Below are 21,306 nucleotides of genomic sequence, written 5' to 3' on the forward strand. Positions count from 1 at the left end.
GACTAGGCATTCTCAGCAACTGTTACCAAAAGCTTCTGGGAAATATTCACTAAATGCAACTTTTTTTTTTTTTTTTTTTTATTTTGCTTTATGCATTTTATGTTAATTACCTGAGAAGTCATGTGTAGGTTGAATTTTCTATTTTCAAATTTACCATTTTGGTCATGCTTTGTCTAAATGTCAAGTTCTGGTTCCACAGGATATTCAGTATGAATTTCTGAATTACATTATGAAACTGTGGCTTTATTTTTGTAACTTTATATTGTAGTGTCACCTGACATGACTCTATGAGCATTAGCTGAAGTGTGTATTAACCATGGTTTAAACATTTCCATCTGTATTTATCAGTTTGTGCAAAGTTACAAGGTTTTACTGCTTGAAAATCCTACAGACCAAATATAAGATTTAGCTGGTATAAATGTCAGCCAAAAGCATAGACCTAAATCTGCAACAAAAGCTACAAGGAAAGCATCTCATTTTTAAATATATATATATATATATATATCCCATTAGGAGGATGTGATTTTCAATTTTTTTCTATTAAGAAAAAAAAACTGTCTAGATACTGTCTAAATCTGTTTTATGTGTTTTATAAAAGACAAATTCAAACAAAAAAACATGTGCTTCTGCTCACACATGGGGCACATATATGTCTGCTCTTTCCCTGCTGCTCACTTCCAATGTATGTTTGCTTATGATTAAATGAACCAAACTGGGAGCAATTTTTCAAACGCGTAATCAGACCGGTGCCCCGCAGACTCTGTTCTCAGAAACTCCATGTGATATTTCTGTCCTTTGTTGTGACTTACAAAGTATACCTCTAACACTGTAGGTGGGGAGATAACAGCAGGGAGAGGGAGTGAAACCTCTGCTCGAAAACAGTCCGGACACTCCGATCTCACTATCATTTCTACTGAAGCAAACCGAAGATTTTCCTGCCTTCTATGGGGAACTTCCCAGCCCCCGGACCCCACTTTGGGAACCCCGGAACCAGACTCTGCCCTCCTGTCTGATGCCCGTCTCCCTTTCTCCCTCTCTTTTCCTCTCTCAAGTGGGTGGTCCGGTGAGCCTTTCGGGGCGGGGTCCTCTGTTTAAACCCTCCTACTCTACCCGTTCTTTCTTGAAACATGCTTTAATAGAGAAAGTATGCAATGCATACTGCTCTGCTACAACCCCCCATTATACTGCAACTGGGGTATTCGTGACTGGACGTCTGGGGGGATCACACACATTTCCGATTAGAGGAGGAGGGAAAGAGAGAGGGAGAGGGAGATTACCCTTTCATTTCAGCCAATGAGACGGTCGATACACTAAGATTTTCATAGTTGTGCAGTAGCACAAAGTGAGCGGACTCTGTGAACTTCCAGGTGAAACTACAAACCGACTCTAGGTAAGTTCAACAAGCCTCTGATCTCATTGTGTTGCATTAGGCGCTGCCTGCATGGACAGGATTACTCAGCCTGAACATGGAGCCTATAGCTTCAATGTATGCAGCCTGTGTGTGTGTGTGTGTGTGTGTGTGTGTGTGTGTAAGTGTGTGTGTGTGTTGGCTGATTTGAAAGCAGAGCTTTTGCACCTGTGTTGCTTGCCTTTGTCCTTCTTGGTAAACTTTTTTTTTTTGCAGCTCTTGCTAATAATCGCTTCATCCGTTTCGGCGGACCTGTTATCTCTCCAAAATCCAACACATTTTGAGATCGATTGCGCAAGTGATGGAAGCAGGGGGATGTTGTGCAGTGAGCGCCGACTTTACACTTTTAAACACTGACGGCCTCGACTTTTCTGTTGCAGTAAACATGTGCAAGTTATTTGAGCCAAAAGTGGTAAAGGCTTGAATCCACGGGTTCGCTTCAGGAGTGCTTTTTACGCACCGTCTTTAAAGGCTGTAAAAGAATGTGTTTTTACGGTTGCAACTGACGCCCATATGCAAAAAGTACATTCAGTCCCGTACTTGACTGCCAAACACAGACTAGTTGAGCGGATTGTCTGCTGCCCTAGGAGTAGTCCAGGACGCTTGCTGCCTTGCTCCCGAAAAGAGTTTATAAACGACCAAACGACGTCGTGCGTCTCGTTTGGCTTTAAATCGTTTCAACGAGGACGTAGATTTCTCACATTACTCTGACTTCCTGCTTCGGTGCGGCCGTTTTGATAGGCTGTGTTGGCAATTAGTGTTTGGCACTTTTTTTTTTTTTTTTTTTTTTTTTTGCAGAGCTTACGACCACCTTGGGATATAACCGACAACCATTTTAAACAAGACCTGGATCTGCTGTTCACTCTCTTAAGAAAAGAAAAAGTTATGTAGGTTTTTTTTTTTAAAAAAAGTAAGTAGCAGGTAATAATATATTGCTTTCTAAAGAAGTTACCAATAAAATAATACTGTGGACCAAAAGGTTGTTTACAGCATGGGTGCTACTACTCAGGCCTGTGATAACTTCACTGGTGTTGCAACTGACGTTCAAACAGATTAGTTGATTAACTGATTAGTCGTTTGACTGAATATGATCAAGCTTTTTGATTCTATTAGTCATTTCAGTACTTTAGTAGTAAAAATGTAAACTATTTCCTAGACTCATATTCTCCAACGAGGCTTTTTTTGCCTAACGTTGTCTAATATCTGATAGTAAACTGAATTTGTTTTGGTTCTGACCATGTGGCATGACAAAACAATTCATTTCAATATGTGAAGGAGACCTGGAACTTCTGACATTTTATTAACTGGAAAATGAACAGATAAGGAATTATAATGCCAGATTGATATATTTTATTAAATTAATTAAATAAACGTCATCTGGTTGCTGAAATCTGTTTGTCACAATTTAAGTTTGGTTTTTTTTTGTGCCCAGCAGTCCAAGACCCAGACTGTTTACTATCCCAAAACACTAATAAAAACAGAAAGTTGATACCAGATTTTTTAATTTATTTTTTGCATTTTCCTGTTTTATTAGGCCTACCTATATTACTAATTGATTGTCAAAAAATGTTTGATTGATTGATTAAACAAATTGTTGCACCTTCTAACTTCCTTTTACACTGCTTTGTGGTGTCAGATTAAGTGATTCTTTCCGGACCAATTTTGCATGTAGGAGTTTGTGTGTGTGTGCGTATGTGTGCGTGTGCGCGTGTGTGTCAATGTGCTAAATTCTCAGTCTCAGTTGCAGAAGTATTACAGTAAAAGTTGTGGAAGCATCACCACACCTACCACACGCATGAACCCATTGAGAAATACCTAAGAGAAGGCAGATGGAAAGACAGTGTACAGTAAAAGAGATTCACATTTTGGATGGCACTTTGAGTTGTGAATATCTGTGCTACTTTTAGGCGCTGCACACCACTCTCAAGTTTCTCTGCATTTGCCAGACCCCTGCCTGTTTCCGATGACCCTGGTGCCAGGGCCTATGTATAAGCAGTTCTCACGCTTGGTATTGGAAATGAGTCCCGTATAATTCTGAATTATCAATTTAATGGTACTGACTGAAATTTACTGTAGTAAATGTGGAAAATGGAAAAATTGGTCCAATGTAGCTGATTATTGTGAAATTATTTCTGCAGAAATCCATTCCAGATTAGTAATTTTTTTTTTTCACTTTTCTTTGCTCACATCTCCAGCTCCTGATACTCAGGTCTTCTCTTCTTTAAGCCTTTGAGGCCGCTCCTCCAAGCTTTGATGCCCACACTTTCTGAAACAGGTGGACAGACACAGGCATGAGTAACAGTGGGACCAAAGAGCCGTCTCCCCAACCGAGCACTGCCCAGTCACCTCCTGAGCCTCAGCGCAGGGGCAGGGGGCGGCCACGGAAACAGCAGCAGGTAGGACTGCGTTCTTTATATATGATAAATTTAAACAGCTCTGTCCTTGGCCTTTAATCATTAAGAATATAATTGAAATAATAAAAAGTAATTTTGACAAGCAAAAGGGGTCTGGATCTCCTGGCTGTAGAACACATTTCATGCTCATTCCCTGGTTAGCTATGGCTCCACATCTAATCTGTCTCTGCAGGAGCCTGTTGGACCACCAACTCCAAAACGACCGAGAGGACGACCAAAAGGCAGCAAAAATAAAGGCCCTAGAACTGCACTGAAGGTTGAAACTGATTATACTAAATGTTTACTTGAACTTTCATTTTGGAGTTGTAACAGTAATATATACCTGTATTACTAGATGCTACATTGCCAAGTAGGCCTACAACTTTTTAGGGTTATATAGGTTATACAATCCTGAGTTAATTTGTCCTGGAATTTAAAGATCAGGCAGTTGTCTTTATGAGGGCAAATGTCAGATGAAAACAGAGACAAGTCAAGATGTTATTAAGTCGGTATTTCTGCAGCAGCCTGTGGGTCAGTGCTCAGAAATGGGCTGGTCAGTGCAGAGGTGGCTGTTATGATTCAGAGGAATGAAAGATTGTATTACACAGAAAAACAAAATCTGTGAGTACTGACACAAATGTCTAGTGTGTGCTGCACAGTGGTGGAAAGTATGAAATTATCCAAAACCACAATGTACAAGACTTGTGTATTGTGGTTTTGCTACTGCAGTGGTAATGCTAATTGCAGTTCATGGTTGGTTTTGTTTGGTTGTGATTTTTTTTTCTATAAGCTAAACTTTGCTAAGAACTATTAACTAGCTTTTTGTGGGCCATTGTTTTGCTTGATAATTATTTGAAGTCGATTACTGTACACTCAGATGCATCATTTTTAGCAGCATCCCTGTTTGCATCTGTAATTTGCAATTTGCATCAGGAGGAAAAATTGTAGTGACCTTGCTGGTAGTTTCCCATTCAAATCAGAATATTTCCAGTAACTTGCACTTGTAAGGTGCTGAGGATTTATAAATTTACTGTTTTTTTATAAAGATGTGAAAAATTACATTCTGTCATTATTTCATTTGTGGGAAGACACATACAGGAGGCTCACAAGATATTTTTTTCAACATTAATAACCCTTGGGAAACATCCATCCATCCATCATCTACGCTTATCCAAGTACATCCGGGGTAGTGAGGGAACTGGAGCCAATCCCAGCTGGCATTGGGCAAGAGGCTGGAAATGGGCTGAACAGATCACCAGTCTCACAGGGTTAACATGTAACAACAGACAAACACACAGACCCACATGCACACGTATGAGCAATTACCAGTTAGTAATCCCAATCTGCATGTCTTTGAACCGCAGGAGGAAGCTGGACTACCTGGAAAACAATAATTGTCCAGTACCTGAACCTGCTACACTTGTTATGGCAAAGCAACATATTTCATCAATGAATCTCACATTAGCCGTGTCATCTTTGTAAAAGTGTTCCCAAATAACTTTTTTGCTATATTGCCTACAGTATATAGAACATAATGTCTTTACAATGCTGTAGGTCCAGAAAGAAAAATGTTCCACATTGACAAGCAGAAGCTTTAGCAATTTAAAAATGTCTGCTACCAACGTCTCAAAAACTACAGTCCTCAACTGAAAAGTGTGATTGGTATGACATGACTGTTACAGTATGAACTCTATAAACCATTCATCTGCTCTTTTTCAGAAAGTAGAGCCCGTTGGGGAGAGACGGCCACGTGGGCGACCGAGAAAATGGGTATGGACCAATCACTGACACTTACAGTCATGATGGACTTAATTGTGAATGTATGTCCAAAGCCTCCAAGGTGTCTGCACATGATGGAGCTGTACAGTCCTTAAGGGCACCTCTGCCTTCATATTGCATTAATTTTGTTACTTCTTTTTCCACAGCCCCAGAAAGTGGTTCAAGAAGTAACTGAAGAGCAGCAGGTACGGAAAATGAAATCTTTAAAAGGCAGAAGGGTGGTTCAGTTTTGTTTTGATATAACACTTCAAGCCACAGGTTTCCTTAACAGAAAAATAACGGTGTTTTGATTTTAAATTGATATTTTAAATTATTGAATAAAAGTCTGTGTTTAAGATAAGCCTTTTTTATGTTTAGTTCCATTAAATATATCACAATATTAAACTTTCAAAGACAATTTCCCTATTAAAGAAAAATTTATAACAAATAGGTCATAGTCTAACCAACTGAGCGGTTGTTGAATCTCAAAGCGTGAAATCTAAAAGTTACGAAACGTGTGCTCCTTTCAACATTCAAATATTCATAGGCTGCAGATTTGCCTAACCATTTTTATCCTTTTGTTTTTTCTTTATTATGCGAATTCGCTAGTATTACATCCAACTGAAGTCACTTTGAGAATGTGAGACTGTGGAGGAATGCAAGCTCTGCTTCAGTTGAAGAGAAATCTCATTTTGTGTCACACTTTTTTACCCTTTGACTAACATCAGTTATATTTATGTCATGCACTCTGTGAACAGTTGATCTTGTTTGATCTCAGAGCTTCTGTTCAGCATTGGCATTTAGTCTTTTAATCGAAATTAGAGAAAGGCAGACATGAAACAGGAGAAGAGAGGGTGATACAACAGAAGTCCTTGTCTTACCTGCTAACCTACCAAGTCATTGTATTAGAATGCACCTATTACATATACAGATATACTATCCAGTATTTAAAAAGGACATATATTACCATTGATGCATAAGCATTTGATACTCACTACTTCATTAGCTCTAGATCCAAACAGATAATCATCCAACCATCTTCTGTACTGCTTAATCCAATTGGAGCCAGTCCCAACTAAAACTGGGTAAGAGTTGGGGTACAACCTGGACAGATCAACAAACACTCAACAAATGCTCATAGTCACATTCACACCTACTGGCAATTTAGAGTCACGAATTAACCTAACCCCAACCTGCAAGTCTTTGGACTGTGGGAGGAAGCCAGAGTACCCAGAGAAAGCCCTCTCAGACATGGGGTGAACATGCAAACTAAACAGAGAAACCCCAGGATCAAACAGAACTTAAACCCGGAACCTTCTTGCTGTGAGGTGACAGATAACCACTATGCCTACACAAACAAACATGTTCATTATATATGGTATCATCATACTGACTGTACATCACCCTCTTCTCTTTTCTGGAAGGAGGGGCATTAGATAGGATGGCCCTCTACCTATCTGGGAGCAAATTTTCATCAGTTCTGTGTGTCTTTTATAATCTAGTAGTGTGGTGTAAAGCAAAACCATGCTAGGCTAAAATATTTCTGCTTCAACAAACTTAAAAAATTCCATAGTCACAAATCTAATACAGACAGACTCCGAAAAGTCTTCTTTCCTCAGGCCATCAGGATGAATACTTGACCTCTGTGCATCTGTCATCCACAACATCCTTCCTAACATTTTTGCACTTTTAACTTGTATTTTGTTTTTGCATTTTTATTCATTTTATTTATTTTTTCCTAACCCTTATATTTCACATTAAGCCAAATTACATTTTATTAAACATATTACTTGTGCATACATAGTTGCCACAAATAAACCCTCTCAATTTCTAGTACAGTATATATTGGTAACAATGTATTGGTAAAACTGCTAAAAATCAGCCACTGCTGTGGTACATTCTATGTACACAGCATGTTCTTTGTGCTTTACATAAACTATCTTTATGAGGACATGAGTTCTTGGAAATGCACAGTTGGCGGTGCTGAATTCCCCAGATACACCTCCAAACATCCTTTGGTGCCATCCAGTTTTGGTGAATATACATGCACAGAGTTTCTCAGAATCTCTGTTTCATCGTTTTAGGCATTTTGTTAATTTTTCAAATGAAAACGTTGCACAACAGTTGCCACCAAAGCAGGCCAATTCCCTTGATGGCTCTCTTCTGCCTTATCGCATCCCCTCCACTGAGCAGTTACTCAAAGAGGTTAAGATGCTACAAGAACTGAAACCGTTGAGACAGACTCCCTTTCTCAGACGCACGCACATGAAGGGGAAGAATGAGTCAATGTAAAGAGGGGAAACCTGATCTAACTGTTCTCTTCCTCTGTCTTCTTGGTTTCCTGACATAACCGTCGTCTTCCTCACATTTTCTGCTTCTGACAGCTGGACCTACTTCCCCGCACGCAATCACTCAACAAAATTTTAACGCTCATTCTTTTATGTGCTCTTTCTAGTATTGATTCATTACTTTGCACACAATGAGTCACTAAACTGAAAGAGATCAGACAATAATAGACAAACTGGTTTTGGTCCCCTTCTGTTCCAGGGCCCTTCAGAGGAGGCTGGAGAGGGTCCCTCACAGCTTGAGCCCTCGTCATCTCAGGTTCCAGCACAGGAGAAAGGGGAGTAGATAGGACACCTACCTCAAGGTTTGGCCTCAAGCAAACAGGGGTACAGTCTGACTCCTATCTGTGATGAGGATTCAGGAACACAGAAATTTAAAAAAAAAAAAAAAAAAACTCCTTGCAGACAGTGGTTTCTTCTTCAATGGGATACTTCTTCCAATCTGAAACTGTGCCCTGTGTTTGATGGTTCACGCTTAAGAGTTTGGTGAACAAACTCTGTTTTAACATTGAAGAATTTGATCTTTGCATAAGGTTTTCTTTAAGGAAATAGTTTCCCATTTTAGGAAATATGGTTATTTGCAAAAATCTATACCACTATCATACCTGTACGGCCAATATACTGTCAGTAACTGGTTAGCATCAAAATCATAAAGAATCTGCTTAGTAGAAAACTCGTATTTTTTAACAATTTATATCACAAATCTTCATTACGTTGAAAACTGAAGTGCAAAAAAAATTACAATTCATGGTTTTGTTTGCGATAGAAAATTACATAACTGAGTCTTAGGATTGCTGACAGGTGGATTTTGGGCTAGTTTCCCACCCCCTGTTTTCAGTCTTTATGCTAATCTTTGGTATCAGTCTTAGCAAGAGAACTTATAGGCATATTTCCCAAAATGTCAGACTACTCTTTTTTTAGAGTGCCTGCTTTCCTGAACCCCTCAGCGTGAGTATGTATGTGTGCATAAGTGTGTTTGTGATGGTTGTGTGAAGAGTGGACAGGGTTGCAGGCTAAAATGGGAGGGGGGTGGGGGGTGGGTTAAGAAAAACAAATGAACCAAACTGAACCATTTTATTGAAACATGTTTCTAACTCAACTGTCATGAATCCTCATATGATTCGGGAGCAAGACGGTGACATTTTTAGCTATGTTACATATAAACATGGTGCGCTGAAGTCATTATTGTGAAAGTAGATGTGAAAGGTTTTATTCCAAAATGCAATATCCAATTTTGATGGGGAAAAATGTCTTTATGTTCTTTGGTTGAAAAAAAAAAAATCCATATAATTGCATTAACTTAAATGTCAGGGTAAGCAAATATGTTGAGATTGTTAATAACCTCAGTGAAATTAGCATTTTTATCTTTCCCACCAGCAGGGCATTTAAGAAAAAAACAAAGCCCAAAGGTTTTAATGGATATCTCATTTTGGAAAGAAACCTTTCATTTATACTGTAGTCAACAACAATGTTGACATGTCATTTTACCACCTCAGGATGTTACTATTACAGTGCTTTTACACCATATTGAAACCTCAGGTACAGAACTATTCAGGAACATGTTGTCAGTCTACTCAGTAATAATTTGATTGTGCTGTGTTTGTTGTGCATTTCTGATCTGTATTTGACATTACCAGTATGCCTTGACACAAAGACCTCATTTAAACCTCAGTTACCCTCAGTTTCTTAATCTCTCATTCTACCTCAGTAACACAAAAGACAGAAGATCTCTAACATAGTAATAATCCACTCCCTCAGAAGTGACATACACACTTACTGTAAATACACACACATACACACACACAGGTTCATGTCCGGATATTCACAGACAGGCAAAAGGTTTTCAGCCCTACACACAAACAAATGTACAAACACACAGACGTTACACTCCAGTAGAGGATTTTTCTATCGGTGTACAAATAAAAGCAACAATGTCGTTTCTTATTGCTAAAAGCTGAAATGAGACTTGTTTTTTTTTTTTTTTTTCTCCTGGGAAATAAAATGCAGCCAATGGTTTACAACAACCTGATAAAATACTTGCTTTTTAGGGTGTAGTTTCCTTATGAAATACTTGTTTTTGGGTCTGTTACTCCTTTCTCATTTTTACTACATCATGTATTTTCTGATTCTTACACTGTAAATTGTATGTGTGACACTCTTAATTCATGTGTAATTAGAAAGGAAGAGCAACAAATAACCACGCAGTGCTGAAATACATGACAGTTATGGAAAACAACAAGACATCACCACAGCAACCTTGTGTGATAATTGTCAAGTAAATTGTGAGTAATCAATTAATTCTACACTGCGTCAGTAACCCTGTCTTTGGTTGAGGGGTTTTTGAGAGAAGGAAGGACCCAGGTTGTATCTTCCTTTTCTGTTTGGCTTTAAGTGTGAGACTACGTTGGCCGCAGTGTGACCATAATGGCTTGTTAAAAATACTAAAGTTTAGTATAACAGTAGCACAAGTAGAAAGGAGTCAAAAATGAGCAAACTGCCTCAGTAACATTGCTTTTTCAGTAACATAAATCTAGCTGTAGCAGGGAAACCGAAAGTGTACTGTATTGTGTGTTTTATTATTAATTCACCTTTTCATTTGTGCTTTTTATTTCAAATATTACATATTCAGTTCACCCAAATTAAAAATAAATGCAACTAGTGGTAACCAGCCATGCAGATAGTTTTGACCAGGTTTTAAGATTTCTGGTGAAGTCTGGTGGCGCTTCAGTATAATAGAAATTAAAGGAATTTTGTTTGTGGTCAAACTTTTGTGCTCATAGTGTTGAAAACGGTAATCTACATGATTAGTTTGAAGTTTTAAGAGAGCGCATACTTTGAGATTACCTCGTTTAAAAAAAAGAAATGCATGTTTTCTGTGATGAAGTGATATTCATTTAGCATAACAAGTAGTCACAGAATAATTCTGGTATTTGTGGAGGTATTGCTCTGTAGTTTACCAAAATGTTTTAAAAATCAAAAATAGGGATTTCCAGTCTATTCCATGTATTTTTGCAGAAATGTTTTTAACACTTTGTTGGTCAGGATTTCAGCACATAATCTGACAAACAGTCTCAAGTTATTGTTGCAAATGCTTTTAAAGATTGTGTCCTTGTGTGTGGTGGACATTTATCCAACATGAACTACATATCACTTACTAGTTATTACATGACTTGAATATCACCCATCATTTACTGTATATATCACTAAATTGTGCTTATCTTATCACTGATATGTTGTATCCCAATAATTTTATGTATTTCAGCATTGTTTACTAAATTGCTGCCAGCTCAGACCTTGATTCATCTATAGGCATGTATGTTTTCTTGTTCAACTGCATTGACTTTACTTTTTGCCCTCTGGACTACCTCTGAAAACAAACAAGCCTGGGTTGTCTCTGAGGAAATATTTGGTTAGCTGTACCTGACCTTTTCCGTCAGAAACGCAGGTGATCATGATATCTTGAAATAACTGTCAAACTAGTACTGTCGTAGTCCACTCATCTCATCTCACTACATTCATATTGCCATAAGTGAATGGAAGTCAGCCTAAAGGGTGCATTTTAATTTAACTACAGCCTGAGTCAATGTTTATTTTACATGAGCTGTGTTTGGATATTTACTCTCTATATGGAGATAATGTTGTTTTGTGATCTTACTGATAGTTATATAGTAACATACAGTACTTGATTCATTTTCAACGATCGAAAAGTTGAAGTATAACTTGAGAAATCTTCTATTATGCCTTACTTTTAACACCATTTTGTAGTTATGTTATTGATGTGTCCACATCCACTTCATTAATAGAACTCACAAACCTGTGATATATATTTTGTTATGATTCTTTACCATGTGATTTGTGTTATTCTGCTACTTTATCACTTATCAATAAAATATCACGCCTACCAAATCGCTTTTGTTATAGATTTTGCACAACAAAACTTTTGAGTTTTCTTCATTCAGCTTTAAATAGTTTTAATGTATACAGACAGGAAAAATTCTTCATCGCTCAATAAAGAAGAAACAAAAGGACAAGGGACAGTTCACATAAGGGTGGTAATGCATTCAGGCTTTTTAGAGACGTAAGACCACAAAATCAGTATAACACAAAATTACACTCCTTCCTTCTGAAGCTGAAGCTCTGGAGAACTTCACAGACAAGCTACCAAACATTTGAACAGCAATGACACAATATGAGTTTAAGAAAAGTGCTTCACACTGCATTTGTGTGGCAAATGATAACAGTGCAAAATCCTATGCGATGCTTTCCGTTACACTCCTTTATCATGCATGCATCCTAGTTTTTTTTTTTTTTTCATAATTTGAAAACCACTGCTGTTTCACATACTGTGTAGTGCTAAAAGGTTCATCAAAGCTTTAGTTGTTCTCAAAAACAGTCAGTTTCCCTTTGCTTTCCTTCCTGAGTGACAGTCTGTATCTCAATGCGGCCAGTGGCCCCTGCAAACTGAGATCAACTAATGGAAGAGAGCTGTTAAGCGTTGAGAGCTTTGGCTACGTCTGTAAAGACAAGACGACTGGGCCTCTGCGTAGTCCCTTGGGAGGTTGTGAGTGTCTGCGGAGGATATATTCAACAGGACAGATCAAAAATAAAATTATTAAAGATCTGAGGAAGAAATATGATAATGGGTTGTTCTGCCAGTGTAAAATGACATTTTGTTAATTTCATGATAATCAAATAGATTTTTCAAGATTTAAAATGTGACTAACTAATGAAAAATGGTTATGACCAGAGGTCAAATGTATAAAACAGCAAATATGCAAAGTTCAGCATACAGGTTATAGGTTTACATTGTTAAATCAACAAAGTATATTAAAAATACTAACTATGATGCTAAACGTGGTTTAATAGTGAATCTTGTGTTGATGGACACATTATTCCATAATGCAGGAGTGGTCTGATAAAATAATCAGAACTTTTAAGGTCTGCTTGCTAGCTTTTTATGGAAAATTTGATCACATCCCATAATCTTAATCAAGAAATTGAATTTAGTCTGTTGTAATGGTTTTGGTGTAATGGTTAAGTTGACATCACATTATAGATGTAATTTAAAGCTTTGTAGCTAGGGAGTGAATCTTAAGTTCTCAATGTCAAGAAGAAACACTCAAAAGAAATTTTGAACATTAAAAACATCAGCTTCCTGTATAAACAGTAAAAGTTACATTTTAAACAACTGCCATCTGGAATTTTTGATGTGTGGATATTAGGTTGAGGGAGCATGAAGGGAAGGATGTAACAGATAAATGTAGGTTTAAAGGTAAAGGTAAAGACTTAAGTGTGCTGGTGTGCATCCTCTATGAGTTTTGATACAGGTTAGTAAAATAATTGGGGGTTTTTTCCCAGTGTACGTTAGAAAAATCTAGTCTAGTTTGTTTTTATTTGAAACACTGAAATAATGATAGTGTGAAAAAGACTAAAAAGGGGAAAAAAGGTTTAGAGAGAGGGTTCAAAAGACACACACAATACTTTACCATGTTTGCTTTTTGCTGTTATGCCATTTTCAAAACTTAAAAGAAAATAAGATAAAAAAAAAAGGATGATATAAATTAAGTAAAAGAAACTGACAAGGACATAGACAAAATTTGACAGTGCAGATTACTTAATCAATAGTTAAAAAACAAATATAATGCTGTGTGGCAGCTAATCAAAATAACAACATACAAAATATACAGAAAGACCAAATTAAAGCTATAGTTTCCGCATCAAAATATAAACCACAACCACAAGCCTTAAGAACTGCTGTCATGCACCCAATTCAGGTATCAGGCATGATATGAGAAGTGATATCACACTTTAAATCTTTGGCAAAAGTGTGTTCTGTTATTGGTGAAAGCAGACTAGTCCACTGCTCAAAATGTCCTATCTATTTAAAAACAGATAAAGCCGTTGTCAGAGAGGTAAACTGTTCATGTAACGATAAAAATAAAAAATGTCATATCACTTTCACTTACCTTGGCATTGGGACCTGTTAGGCTGCCTTCCCGGCCATGGTCCAGTAGTTCCTGTTCCAGCAGGTCGTCTTGTTCTTCAGCTGGGTCAAAGTTGTACATGGGCATGAGCTGATGCCTCAGCTTCTCCAACCTGCATGGCAAGATATTAGCGGTGAGGGCCAAAAGGCCAAATTTTTAAAAAATGATGTTGGGCCCCTACTAATCCCCTATATACTGTCCCTTGCACAACATTTACATCAGTAGTTGCTTCATCGAAATCATCAACGTGTCTCTTGGACCCCATCCCGACTAGACTGCTTAAAGGCACCCTGCCATTAATGAACTCATCTTTATTGGACTTGGTAAATTTATCTCTAGTATCAGGCTACGTACCACAGGCCTTTAAGACTGCAGTAATCAAACCTTTACTCAAAAAGCCTAGTCTTGATCCAGGTGTCTTGGCTAATTACAGACCAATATCCAACCTGCCATTTATTTCTAAAATCCTAGAAAAAGCTGTTGCTAAGCAGCTATCAGACCACTTACACAGGAATGAACTATTTGAAGATTTCCAATCAGGATTTAGAGCACATCATAGTACAGAAACAGCACTGTTGAAAGTTACCAACGATCTTCTCTTAGCCTCAGATAATGGACTTGTTTCGATACTTGTCCTCCTAGACCTTAGTGCAGCATTCGACACCATTGACCACAACATCTTATTACAGAGACTGGAGCATGTGATTGGTATCAGAGGAACAGCGTTAAAGTGGTTCCAATCCTATTTATCGGACAGATTCCAGTTTGTTCATGTCCATGATGAACCTTCCACACGAACAAAAATTAGTTATGGAGTTCCACAAGGTTCTGTGCTAGGACCGATTCTGTTCACCCTGTACATGCTTCCTTTAGGATATATCATTAGGAAGCACTCTATTAATTACCACTGCTATGCGGATGACACTCAGTTATATCTATCTATTAAACCTGTTAACACAAACCAGTTAACCAGACTTCAAGCCTGTCTAACTGACATAAAGGCTTGGATGACCAGTAACTTTTTACTTTTAAACTCGGAGAAAACAGAAGTCATTATATTTGGGCCTAAAAATCTCAGAAATAACTTTTCTAAAATTATAGCTACTCTAGATGGCATAGCCCTGGCCTCCAGCACTACTGTAAAAAACCTTGGAGTTATTTTTGACCAGGACATGTCCTTTAACTCACACATAAAACAAATTTCTAGAACTGCATTCTTTCACCTGCGCAACATTTCCAAAATTAGGAACATCCTGTCTCAAAATGATGCAGAAAAACTAGTCCATGCGTTTGTTTCCTCAAGGCTAGATTACTGTAACTCATTACTATCTGGATGTCCTAATATCTTAATAAAAAGCCTCCAATTAATCCAGAATGCCGCAGCCAGAGTCCTGACAGGAACTAGCAAGAGAGATCATATTTCTCCTATATTGGCTTCTCTTCATTGGCTCCCTGTAAAATATAGAATAGAATTTAAAATCCTTCTTCTCACATACAAATCCCTTCATAATCAAGCTCCTTCATACCTTAAAGACCTCATAGTACCATATTATCCCAATAGACCACTTCGCTCTCAGAGTGCAGGCCTACTTGTGGTTCCCAGAGTTCTCAAAAGCAGAATGGGAGGCAGAGCCTTTAGCTATCAAGCTCCTCTCCTGTGGAACCAGCTCTCAGCCTGGGTTCAGGAGGCAGACACTCTCTGTACTTTTAAGGCTAGACTTAAAACCTTCCTCTTTGACAAAGCATATAGTTAGGGCTGGCTTCAGGCAACCCTGAACCATCCCTTAGTTAGTTATGCTGCTATAGGCCTAGACTGCCCGAGGACCATTGGTGCACTGAGCTCCCCTACCCTACCCTACCCCCCCCCCCCCCTCTCCCACCTCATGTATATTCCACCATTGAATGTTACTAACCTTGTGCTCTCCCTCCCTCTCTCTCTCTCTCTCTCTGTACCTTCTGCAGGTGTCCCTGGTCCTGGAGCTGTTTATCGCTGATGTGCAGTTACTGGCCCCACCAACTTGCAGTGTCTATTTGTTGTTTATTGTTGCTGTTCTTTTCTCTCTGCTCTATCCACTCACCCCAACCGGTCGAGGCAGATGGCCGCCCAAACTGAGCCCGGTTCTGCTGGAGGTTTTTTTCTTCCGTTAAAGGGAGTTTTTTCCTCTCCACTGTCGCCAAGTGCTTGCTCATAAGGGAATTGTTGGGTTTTTAGTTTTAGTTTTTGTAAAGTGCCTTGAGATGATTTGTATTGTGATTTGGCGCTATACAAATAAAATTGAATTGAATTGAATTGAATTTATGTGTTATCAGCTCTCCTACATGGGTATGATATGTAGGTTGTATTTGTTTAGGAATATGTACCATGTGAACACAGTAAAGCTAAAATAAAAGCTTTTTTAAACTACATTTTGAAACAGGATTCACATTAACACAAATTACTTAATGCAGGAACTCCTCCATTTTAGTTGATGCAACATTTTTGTAGTGCACATTTCTTAACAAATTAAAAATAGTTAAATTAATAAAATTAACTGACAACTGCAATTCAGCCTTGCCTAGTTTTTGGAGCAAATAGCATCACATTAGCAAATGTTTTTTTTATAAACCTACCGCTTCCGTTTTCGAATATACAGCATCTAGAGTGGAGAAAAAGAGATGTGAGAGAGATAAACAAGAAATTTCATATCAATGCTAAGTTAAGACAAAAAAAGGAGCTTACTATTATTACAACTACTCAATCAAAAAAATGCTATTTTAGAGACATTATTTAAATGATTTCTTACTATTGCCACTACTAAGCCAATGACAGTGATGATGCCAAAGGGTAAAAGCACCATTCCCATTCCCGATCCTTCAACCACTGTTTCTGGAAATGTGGTGGAATTGAAGCTAGTCTCATTTGTCGTTATAGTAACAGTCATTAAGGTTGTTTTGGAGGTGATATTGTCTCTGGCACTCGTGCTCGTTGAGAGGAAGGGGACTGTGGCGGACGTGGCAGTTGTGGAGAGAACACTTGAAGTTGTTTTAGCTGCAGTTACAGCCATGGTCAGGTGTAACTGTTTTAACTGAAGGATGTATTTTGAATCTCTGTGTTGATGTCGTTATGTCACTCAGTCTCTAGTGTGTCTCATGGCTGACACAGGTGTCTTCCCTCTGGTCTGGGATCCAGTGAAGCACTGATGATGCTTTGGTCCTATGGTCTGGAGAATAAAACCTAAAGCTAACCCAAAATGGGAGAAAATATGATTACTAACAGACTATTTTGCCATTTTCCTTATGTGTTATATGTGAAGGAATGCATTGAAGTAACATGGGGTGAGATGATCCTTCCTGGAAAAATGCTAAAAATGTAATTTCTATTTTGTTTCAGTGTGGCAATGATCTGCTTTCTACATTTCAGTTTTGGCACACACCATTCTCAATTTCATTCAAACCATGGCTGATTGTGCCAGCGGGGTTGTGGTAGGTGTTTTGGGCAGGATGTGGTTAGCAAAGGCACAGGAGGAAAGTGGCATAGCAAACTTGATAAAATACAGAGGAATACTAACCACTCAAACTGTAACATGCACAGCAAGGAAATGTGTTTGCAGTGATGTTCTAACGTCAAAATGTGTCTTAAACCCACACACACACACACACACTTTCACACACCACTGGCTCCATAAATATCCACTGCATCCAAGACGGTATACGTGTACCTCCCACCCACACACACTATTGTACACATCACACATCAGCATGAATAACAATTTATCCTGAAGATTTACATATATAAGGACTTTTATAATGTGACTATAATTTCTATTTTAAATCAGTAAAAATAGACATATAATCCATTCCTCTCTACTTAGAGCATCCTGTCCTGCTTGTGCTCTTAATGAAAAACATGTGCAGCTGAATCAACCAGTGAAAACCAAAGGCTGGATTCAGTCATTGCTGTTGTCCTACAGTCCCTGCACTGTACAAAAACAGAGTATGAAAGAATCTGCATGGCCATCTTTGTATAAATCTGTTTCTGTATTTTATTACTATGTGTTATAGTGTGTTATATTTAATCAAGATGCACTGTATGTTAGCTGTCATACACAAACAGCTGAGCTACTAATACTGCCAATGTAACTACGTCCTATTTCATGTATCCTTTCAGATTAGAGATGCATACATACCTTAACACTTAACATGCATGAGTTCAGAGGTGACCTGCAGCAGGCTGGGGCTAGCTACAGAGGGGAAAATTTCATTGGAAGAAGGAACATTTCCTCCAGTGTCTGCTCCTCCTCCTGCTACTCCTCCTCTTCTGCTTCCCCCTTTAGCAATGCAGGTACTGCACAGGCTGTTTACATTGACAAAACAGCCATTTTCTTAGAAGATGAACTCCATACACCCAAGTAACCCTACACCGGCAGCCCCTAAAAGATATCTTTGCTATACTCTGCTTGCCTCCAAGGATCTACTCCCTCCGTCTTGCCCTTTCTTGAATTTCACACAACAGAGGCTGCTCTAGGGATTCTGCAAACAGAGATCAGTGCGCCAAGCTCCCTCCCACTTCCCACTGCAATTGGTCTAATGGCTTCAAGATGATAAATATGGTTGGCTGCTTGAGTTGCCTATTTGGCTTTGCAGGGATGAGAATGGGATTTAATGGCTCTGCACACCAGATGCTGTCAGACCCATGTGAATGACTACATCCGGGTGGCAGAGCCGAGGAAATTAACCCTATGATACCTCTTCTCTAACCCTCAATGACCTGAAAGAAACACACAAACAGTAAAAAAAAAATCACTGACCAGTCACTTTTAGATAGTTTTTATTTTTATGTGAAAGATTTGTGCAATTATTCGCAAAACATAACAAAGCAGTTTCTCTCTGGAATCAAGAATGGTCTTGGTGAATCAGTTCAGTGTTCAGCGCTGAAAATATGCTGTATGTTCACAGCTGCTGATGAGTATCCACAAGGTTTAAACTGATAGGAGTTTCTTTCTTTGTTTCTTCAGCTCATTTTAAACAAATTCCCTGTCATCATTGCCACAAATTCTGAAAGAGTTCAGATAAAAATAATTATCATTTACTTAACACCTTGTAATTCTTAGTATTTCAATCTAAGCACTGATTCTTTTAAATAGCTACATTATTATTTATAGATATATCCCATTTATAATACATGTGATGCAGTGTTCATAACATTTCATTTTTATTCTTCAGTAACATGTTTACGCATAAAATGAAAGTGGTTGAAAATTAATGGATTTATCTCCCTAACATCTCCCTTTTTGTTATAAACATTTCTGTTTCTGACAGAAAAAAAATTAACCATTTTCAAAATTTTTAACAGACCATGTGAAAACAGTTATATATACAGTAATATCAAAGACAAGACAACTAGCTTATGACAAAGATAGTTTTTGATATATATAATTTTGCATACTGTGAACAAATACCTTCATAATCAATAGTTCCATCTCCATCTTTATCTGCCTCCTTCATCATCTGCTCTGCCTCGATCTCATTGAGTGGTTCTCCTGCATTCATTAGTACGTATCTGAAAATGAATATCAAACATAAAAATATGATGACAAATTAAGTGAACACTGCTGAGCATGATCATGTTTATTCAAAATTTACAAACAATTCATGTTTTTACTGAAGAAGAAAATCTGTATATTGTCTTTTCATCATCAATGTTATTCCTACTTGAGTGTGTTCCAGTCAATATATCCCTTTGCCTCTTTATCAAACACTTTAAACGCAGCTCTGAGTTCAGCATCTTGGTTCTTGGTCCTTTCATGGTACAGTGCCATCAGACCCAGAAAGCTGTCACAGTTAAACATCCCTTTACCTACAATGTCATAAAATTAATACACTTTAATTTGTTGGTTTGACAGACAGCAGATACATAAATGCCCTACAGGAAAAAAAGAGCATATTCATTTTACATGCAGTGAACTTTGCCATCTAATGAAAAATATCTAAATTCCAAATCGCTGACTAAGAAAATGTACTTTGCAAATATTTATAGGAACAGCTTCATTTTTCAAAGCATCTAGATTCCTGAGTTTGGATAGCATAGATAAGAAATTTCAAATTAGTGTTCAAATAATTCTCTGCTTGCATTTCTTAATTTGTCCTTCCAAGTCAGAAATTTTAAAAAAATCCATTTTCTTAATTACTTCTCTGTGTCACAATGATAGATGGAAATTCTTTTGATATCACTAATGGACTATATGTTTGGATTAGGTTGGAAAATGTAGAAAACAATGGTATATTGAAATCGGATATGAGCAGATCAATAACATCTCAATTAATCAAATACCCAATAAACATTAAACTGGTCATGAAAAGCTATTACAACAGTCAACATTCAGAAGATTCAACTTCAATATATTTGTCACTCTCAATAATGTCTGATTGTAGTGTATATTGTGTCTATGTGCACATTCAACTATAGGACAGTCAATGGCCGTTAATGTATGTATTTATTTACCATACACAAATTACATATAGTGAAATACTGCCCCCTTGTGATTAATGTGGACACCTTCAGTAAACAGAATGGTATTAGAGGGTGGAACGCCCACTTGTGAGGCATTTTAGAAGTTATTATTCATATATGTGTGGATTTACAGTTAAATTCTGTATCCAATTGACTGCAACCTTAGCCTTATTAAACTCATTATAACAAGTAGTAAATATCAATTTTATCCACTTTCTAGCACTAGCAAATGTTAATTGAAAACTACAGGTAATGTGAATGGTCATGTTTTCATTACTAATCCTAATTAAAGGCATTTTAAAGTAGTTATTTGTGTATCTAAATAACTCTACTTACTAATCTAGCATAAGGGTTGAGTGAACAGATTTTTGATGTAACATAACCAAAAAACATTAAAATTCAAAAGGTGGGGAATTATGGCAGATGTATGATTATGACCGATGTACCGAATTATATTTTATTTTGTAGACATACCCAATCAAGCCACTACAAGTTTATATTCACCATTTTTGTCCACGTCTTTGGCCATCTGACTAAGCTCTCTCTTTGTAGGATTGATTCCCATTAAACTCATCAGTCTCTCGAGCTCCTGCGTCTTGACCTCTCCATTTCCCTCCTCATCGAACATCTCAAAAACTCCTTTATATTCTGTGATCTGCTGTTGTGTCAATTTGCTGGTCTGAAACAATAAAAAGGTAATTTAGAGAGTTTCAGTGTGTCACATTAGATGTTAGCAAAATGTATCAAAACCTCTGGAATTACTTTATGTTGAATTTAAGATTGATAATTACATAGCCCATAAAATTTTGGTTATACTCACCATTTCTCTGGTAGTACAATCACGGCAGAGAACGTGCACTGTGACAACAGTTACTGCAACCGAGAAGATGACTTAGCCTCATCACTTCTATGTTTCTAATGCCTGTCC

At 37.7% G+C, this 21,306-nt stretch overlaps 3 protein-coding genes across 8 annotated transcripts; 1 reads left to right on the plus strand and 2 right to left on the minus strand.

Annotated features, from left to right (window-relative positions):
* Positions 1-1,134: 1,134 nt before the first annotated feature.
* On the plus strand, positions 1,135-10,379 carry si:ch211-161c3.6 (high mobility group protein HMGI-C). Of its 4 annotated transcripts, none has more exons than XM_026306803.1 (7): positions 1,135-1,390; positions 3,316-3,461; positions 3,604-3,804; positions 3,995-4,078; positions 5,521-5,571; positions 5,727-5,765; positions 8,107-10,379. In XM_026306803.1, the coding sequence occupies exons 3-7, from the start codon at positions 3,700-3,702 to the stop codon at positions 8,188-8,190; spliced, it is 363 nt and encodes a 120-aa protein (XP_026162588.1). In that variant the 5' UTR covers positions 1,135-1,390; positions 3,316-3,461; positions 3,604-3,699; the 3' UTR covers positions 8,191-10,379. The 4 variants fall into 4 exon arrangements, 3 of the variants coding, with proteins under 3 accessions (XP_026162588.1, XP_026162587.1, XP_026162586.1); XM_026306802.1 differs by having other exon boundaries at positions 3,316-3,416; XR_003295688.1 differs by lacking the exon at positions 3,316-3,461 and having other exon boundaries at positions 4,890-5,571.
* Positions 10,380-12,191: 1,812 nt separating this feature from the next.
* c5h3orf18 (chromosome 5 C3orf18 homolog) lies at positions 12,192-18,420 on the minus strand. 3 transcript variants are annotated; one of them, XM_026306800.1, is made up of 6 exons: positions 18,055-18,420; positions 16,672-17,108; positions 16,499-16,524; positions 13,871-14,000; positions 13,391-13,425; positions 12,192-12,473 (listed from the first exon to the last, which is right to left on the minus strand). In XM_026306800.1, the coding sequence occupies exons 2-5, from the start codon at positions 16,930-16,932 to the stop codon at positions 13,420-13,422; spliced, it is 423 nt and encodes a 140-aa protein (XP_026162585.1). In that variant the 5' UTR covers positions 16,933-17,108; positions 18,055-18,420; the 3' UTR covers positions 12,192-12,473; positions 13,391-13,419. The 3 variants fall into 3 exon arrangements, with proteins under 3 accessions (XP_026162585.1, XP_026162583.1, XP_026162584.1); XM_026306798.1 differs by lacking the exon at positions 13,391-13,425; XM_026306799.1 differs by having other exon boundaries at positions 12,192-13,425.
* Positions 18,421-18,878: 458 nt separating this feature from the next.
* On the minus strand, positions 18,879-21,306 carry LOC113130829 (calmodulin-like protein 6). The gene is made up of 5 exons (XM_026307754.1): positions 21,199-21,306; positions 20,883-21,057; positions 19,580-19,724; positions 19,327-19,427; positions 18,879-18,922 (listed from the first exon to the last, which is right to left on the minus strand). The coding sequence occupies exons 1-5, from the start codon at positions 21,199-21,201 to the stop codon at positions 18,879-18,881; spliced, it is 468 nt and encodes a 155-aa protein (XP_026163539.1). The 5' UTR covers positions 21,202-21,306.

Source organism: Mastacembelus armatus, chromosome 5 (genome assembly GCF_900324485.2).
Source record: "Mastacembelus armatus chromosome 5, fMasArm1.2, whole genome shotgun sequence".
NCBI classification, from domain to species: domain Eukaryota; kingdom Metazoa; phylum Chordata; class Actinopteri; order Synbranchiformes; family Mastacembelidae; genus Mastacembelus; species Mastacembelus armatus.

Bases quoted from the DNA above. Each gene is read 5' to 3' on its own strand.
- c5h3orf18 (XM_026306798.1), bottom strand. From the start codon at position 16,932: ATGGCTGTAACTGCAGCTAAAACAACTTCAAGTGTTCTCTCCACAACT. The intron at 16,525-16,671 runs GTAAGAAATCAT...TCTCCACTCTAG, and splicing joins TTGGCTTAGTAGTGGCAATA to ATGCTGTATATTCGAAAACG. The intron at 12,474-13,870 runs GTAAGTGAAAGT...TATCCTCCGCAG, and splicing joins TAACAGGTCCCAATGCCAAG to ACACTCACAACCTCCCAAGG.
- si:ch211-161c3.6 (XM_026306803.1), top strand. From the start codon at position 3,700: ATGAGTAACAGTGGGACCAAAGAGCCGTCTCCCCAACCGAGCACTGCC. The intron at 3,805-3,994 runs GTAGGACTGCGT...CTGTCTCTGCAG, and splicing joins GGCCACGGAAACAGCAGCAG to GAGCCTGTTGGACCACCAAC. The intron at 4,079-5,520 runs GTTGAAACTGAT...GCTCTTTTTCAG, and splicing joins GCCCTAGAACTGCACTGAAG to AAAGTAGAGCCCGTTGGGGA.
- LOC113130829 (XM_026307754.1), bottom strand. The intron at 19,428-19,579 runs GTAGGAATAACA...ATTCATTTTCAG, and splicing joins ATTGACTGGAACACACTCAA to ATACGTACTAATGAATGCAG. The intron at 18,923-19,326 runs GTATTTGTTCAC...GAACTCTTTCAG, and splicing joins TGGAACTATTGATTATGAAG to AATTTGTGGCAATGATGACA.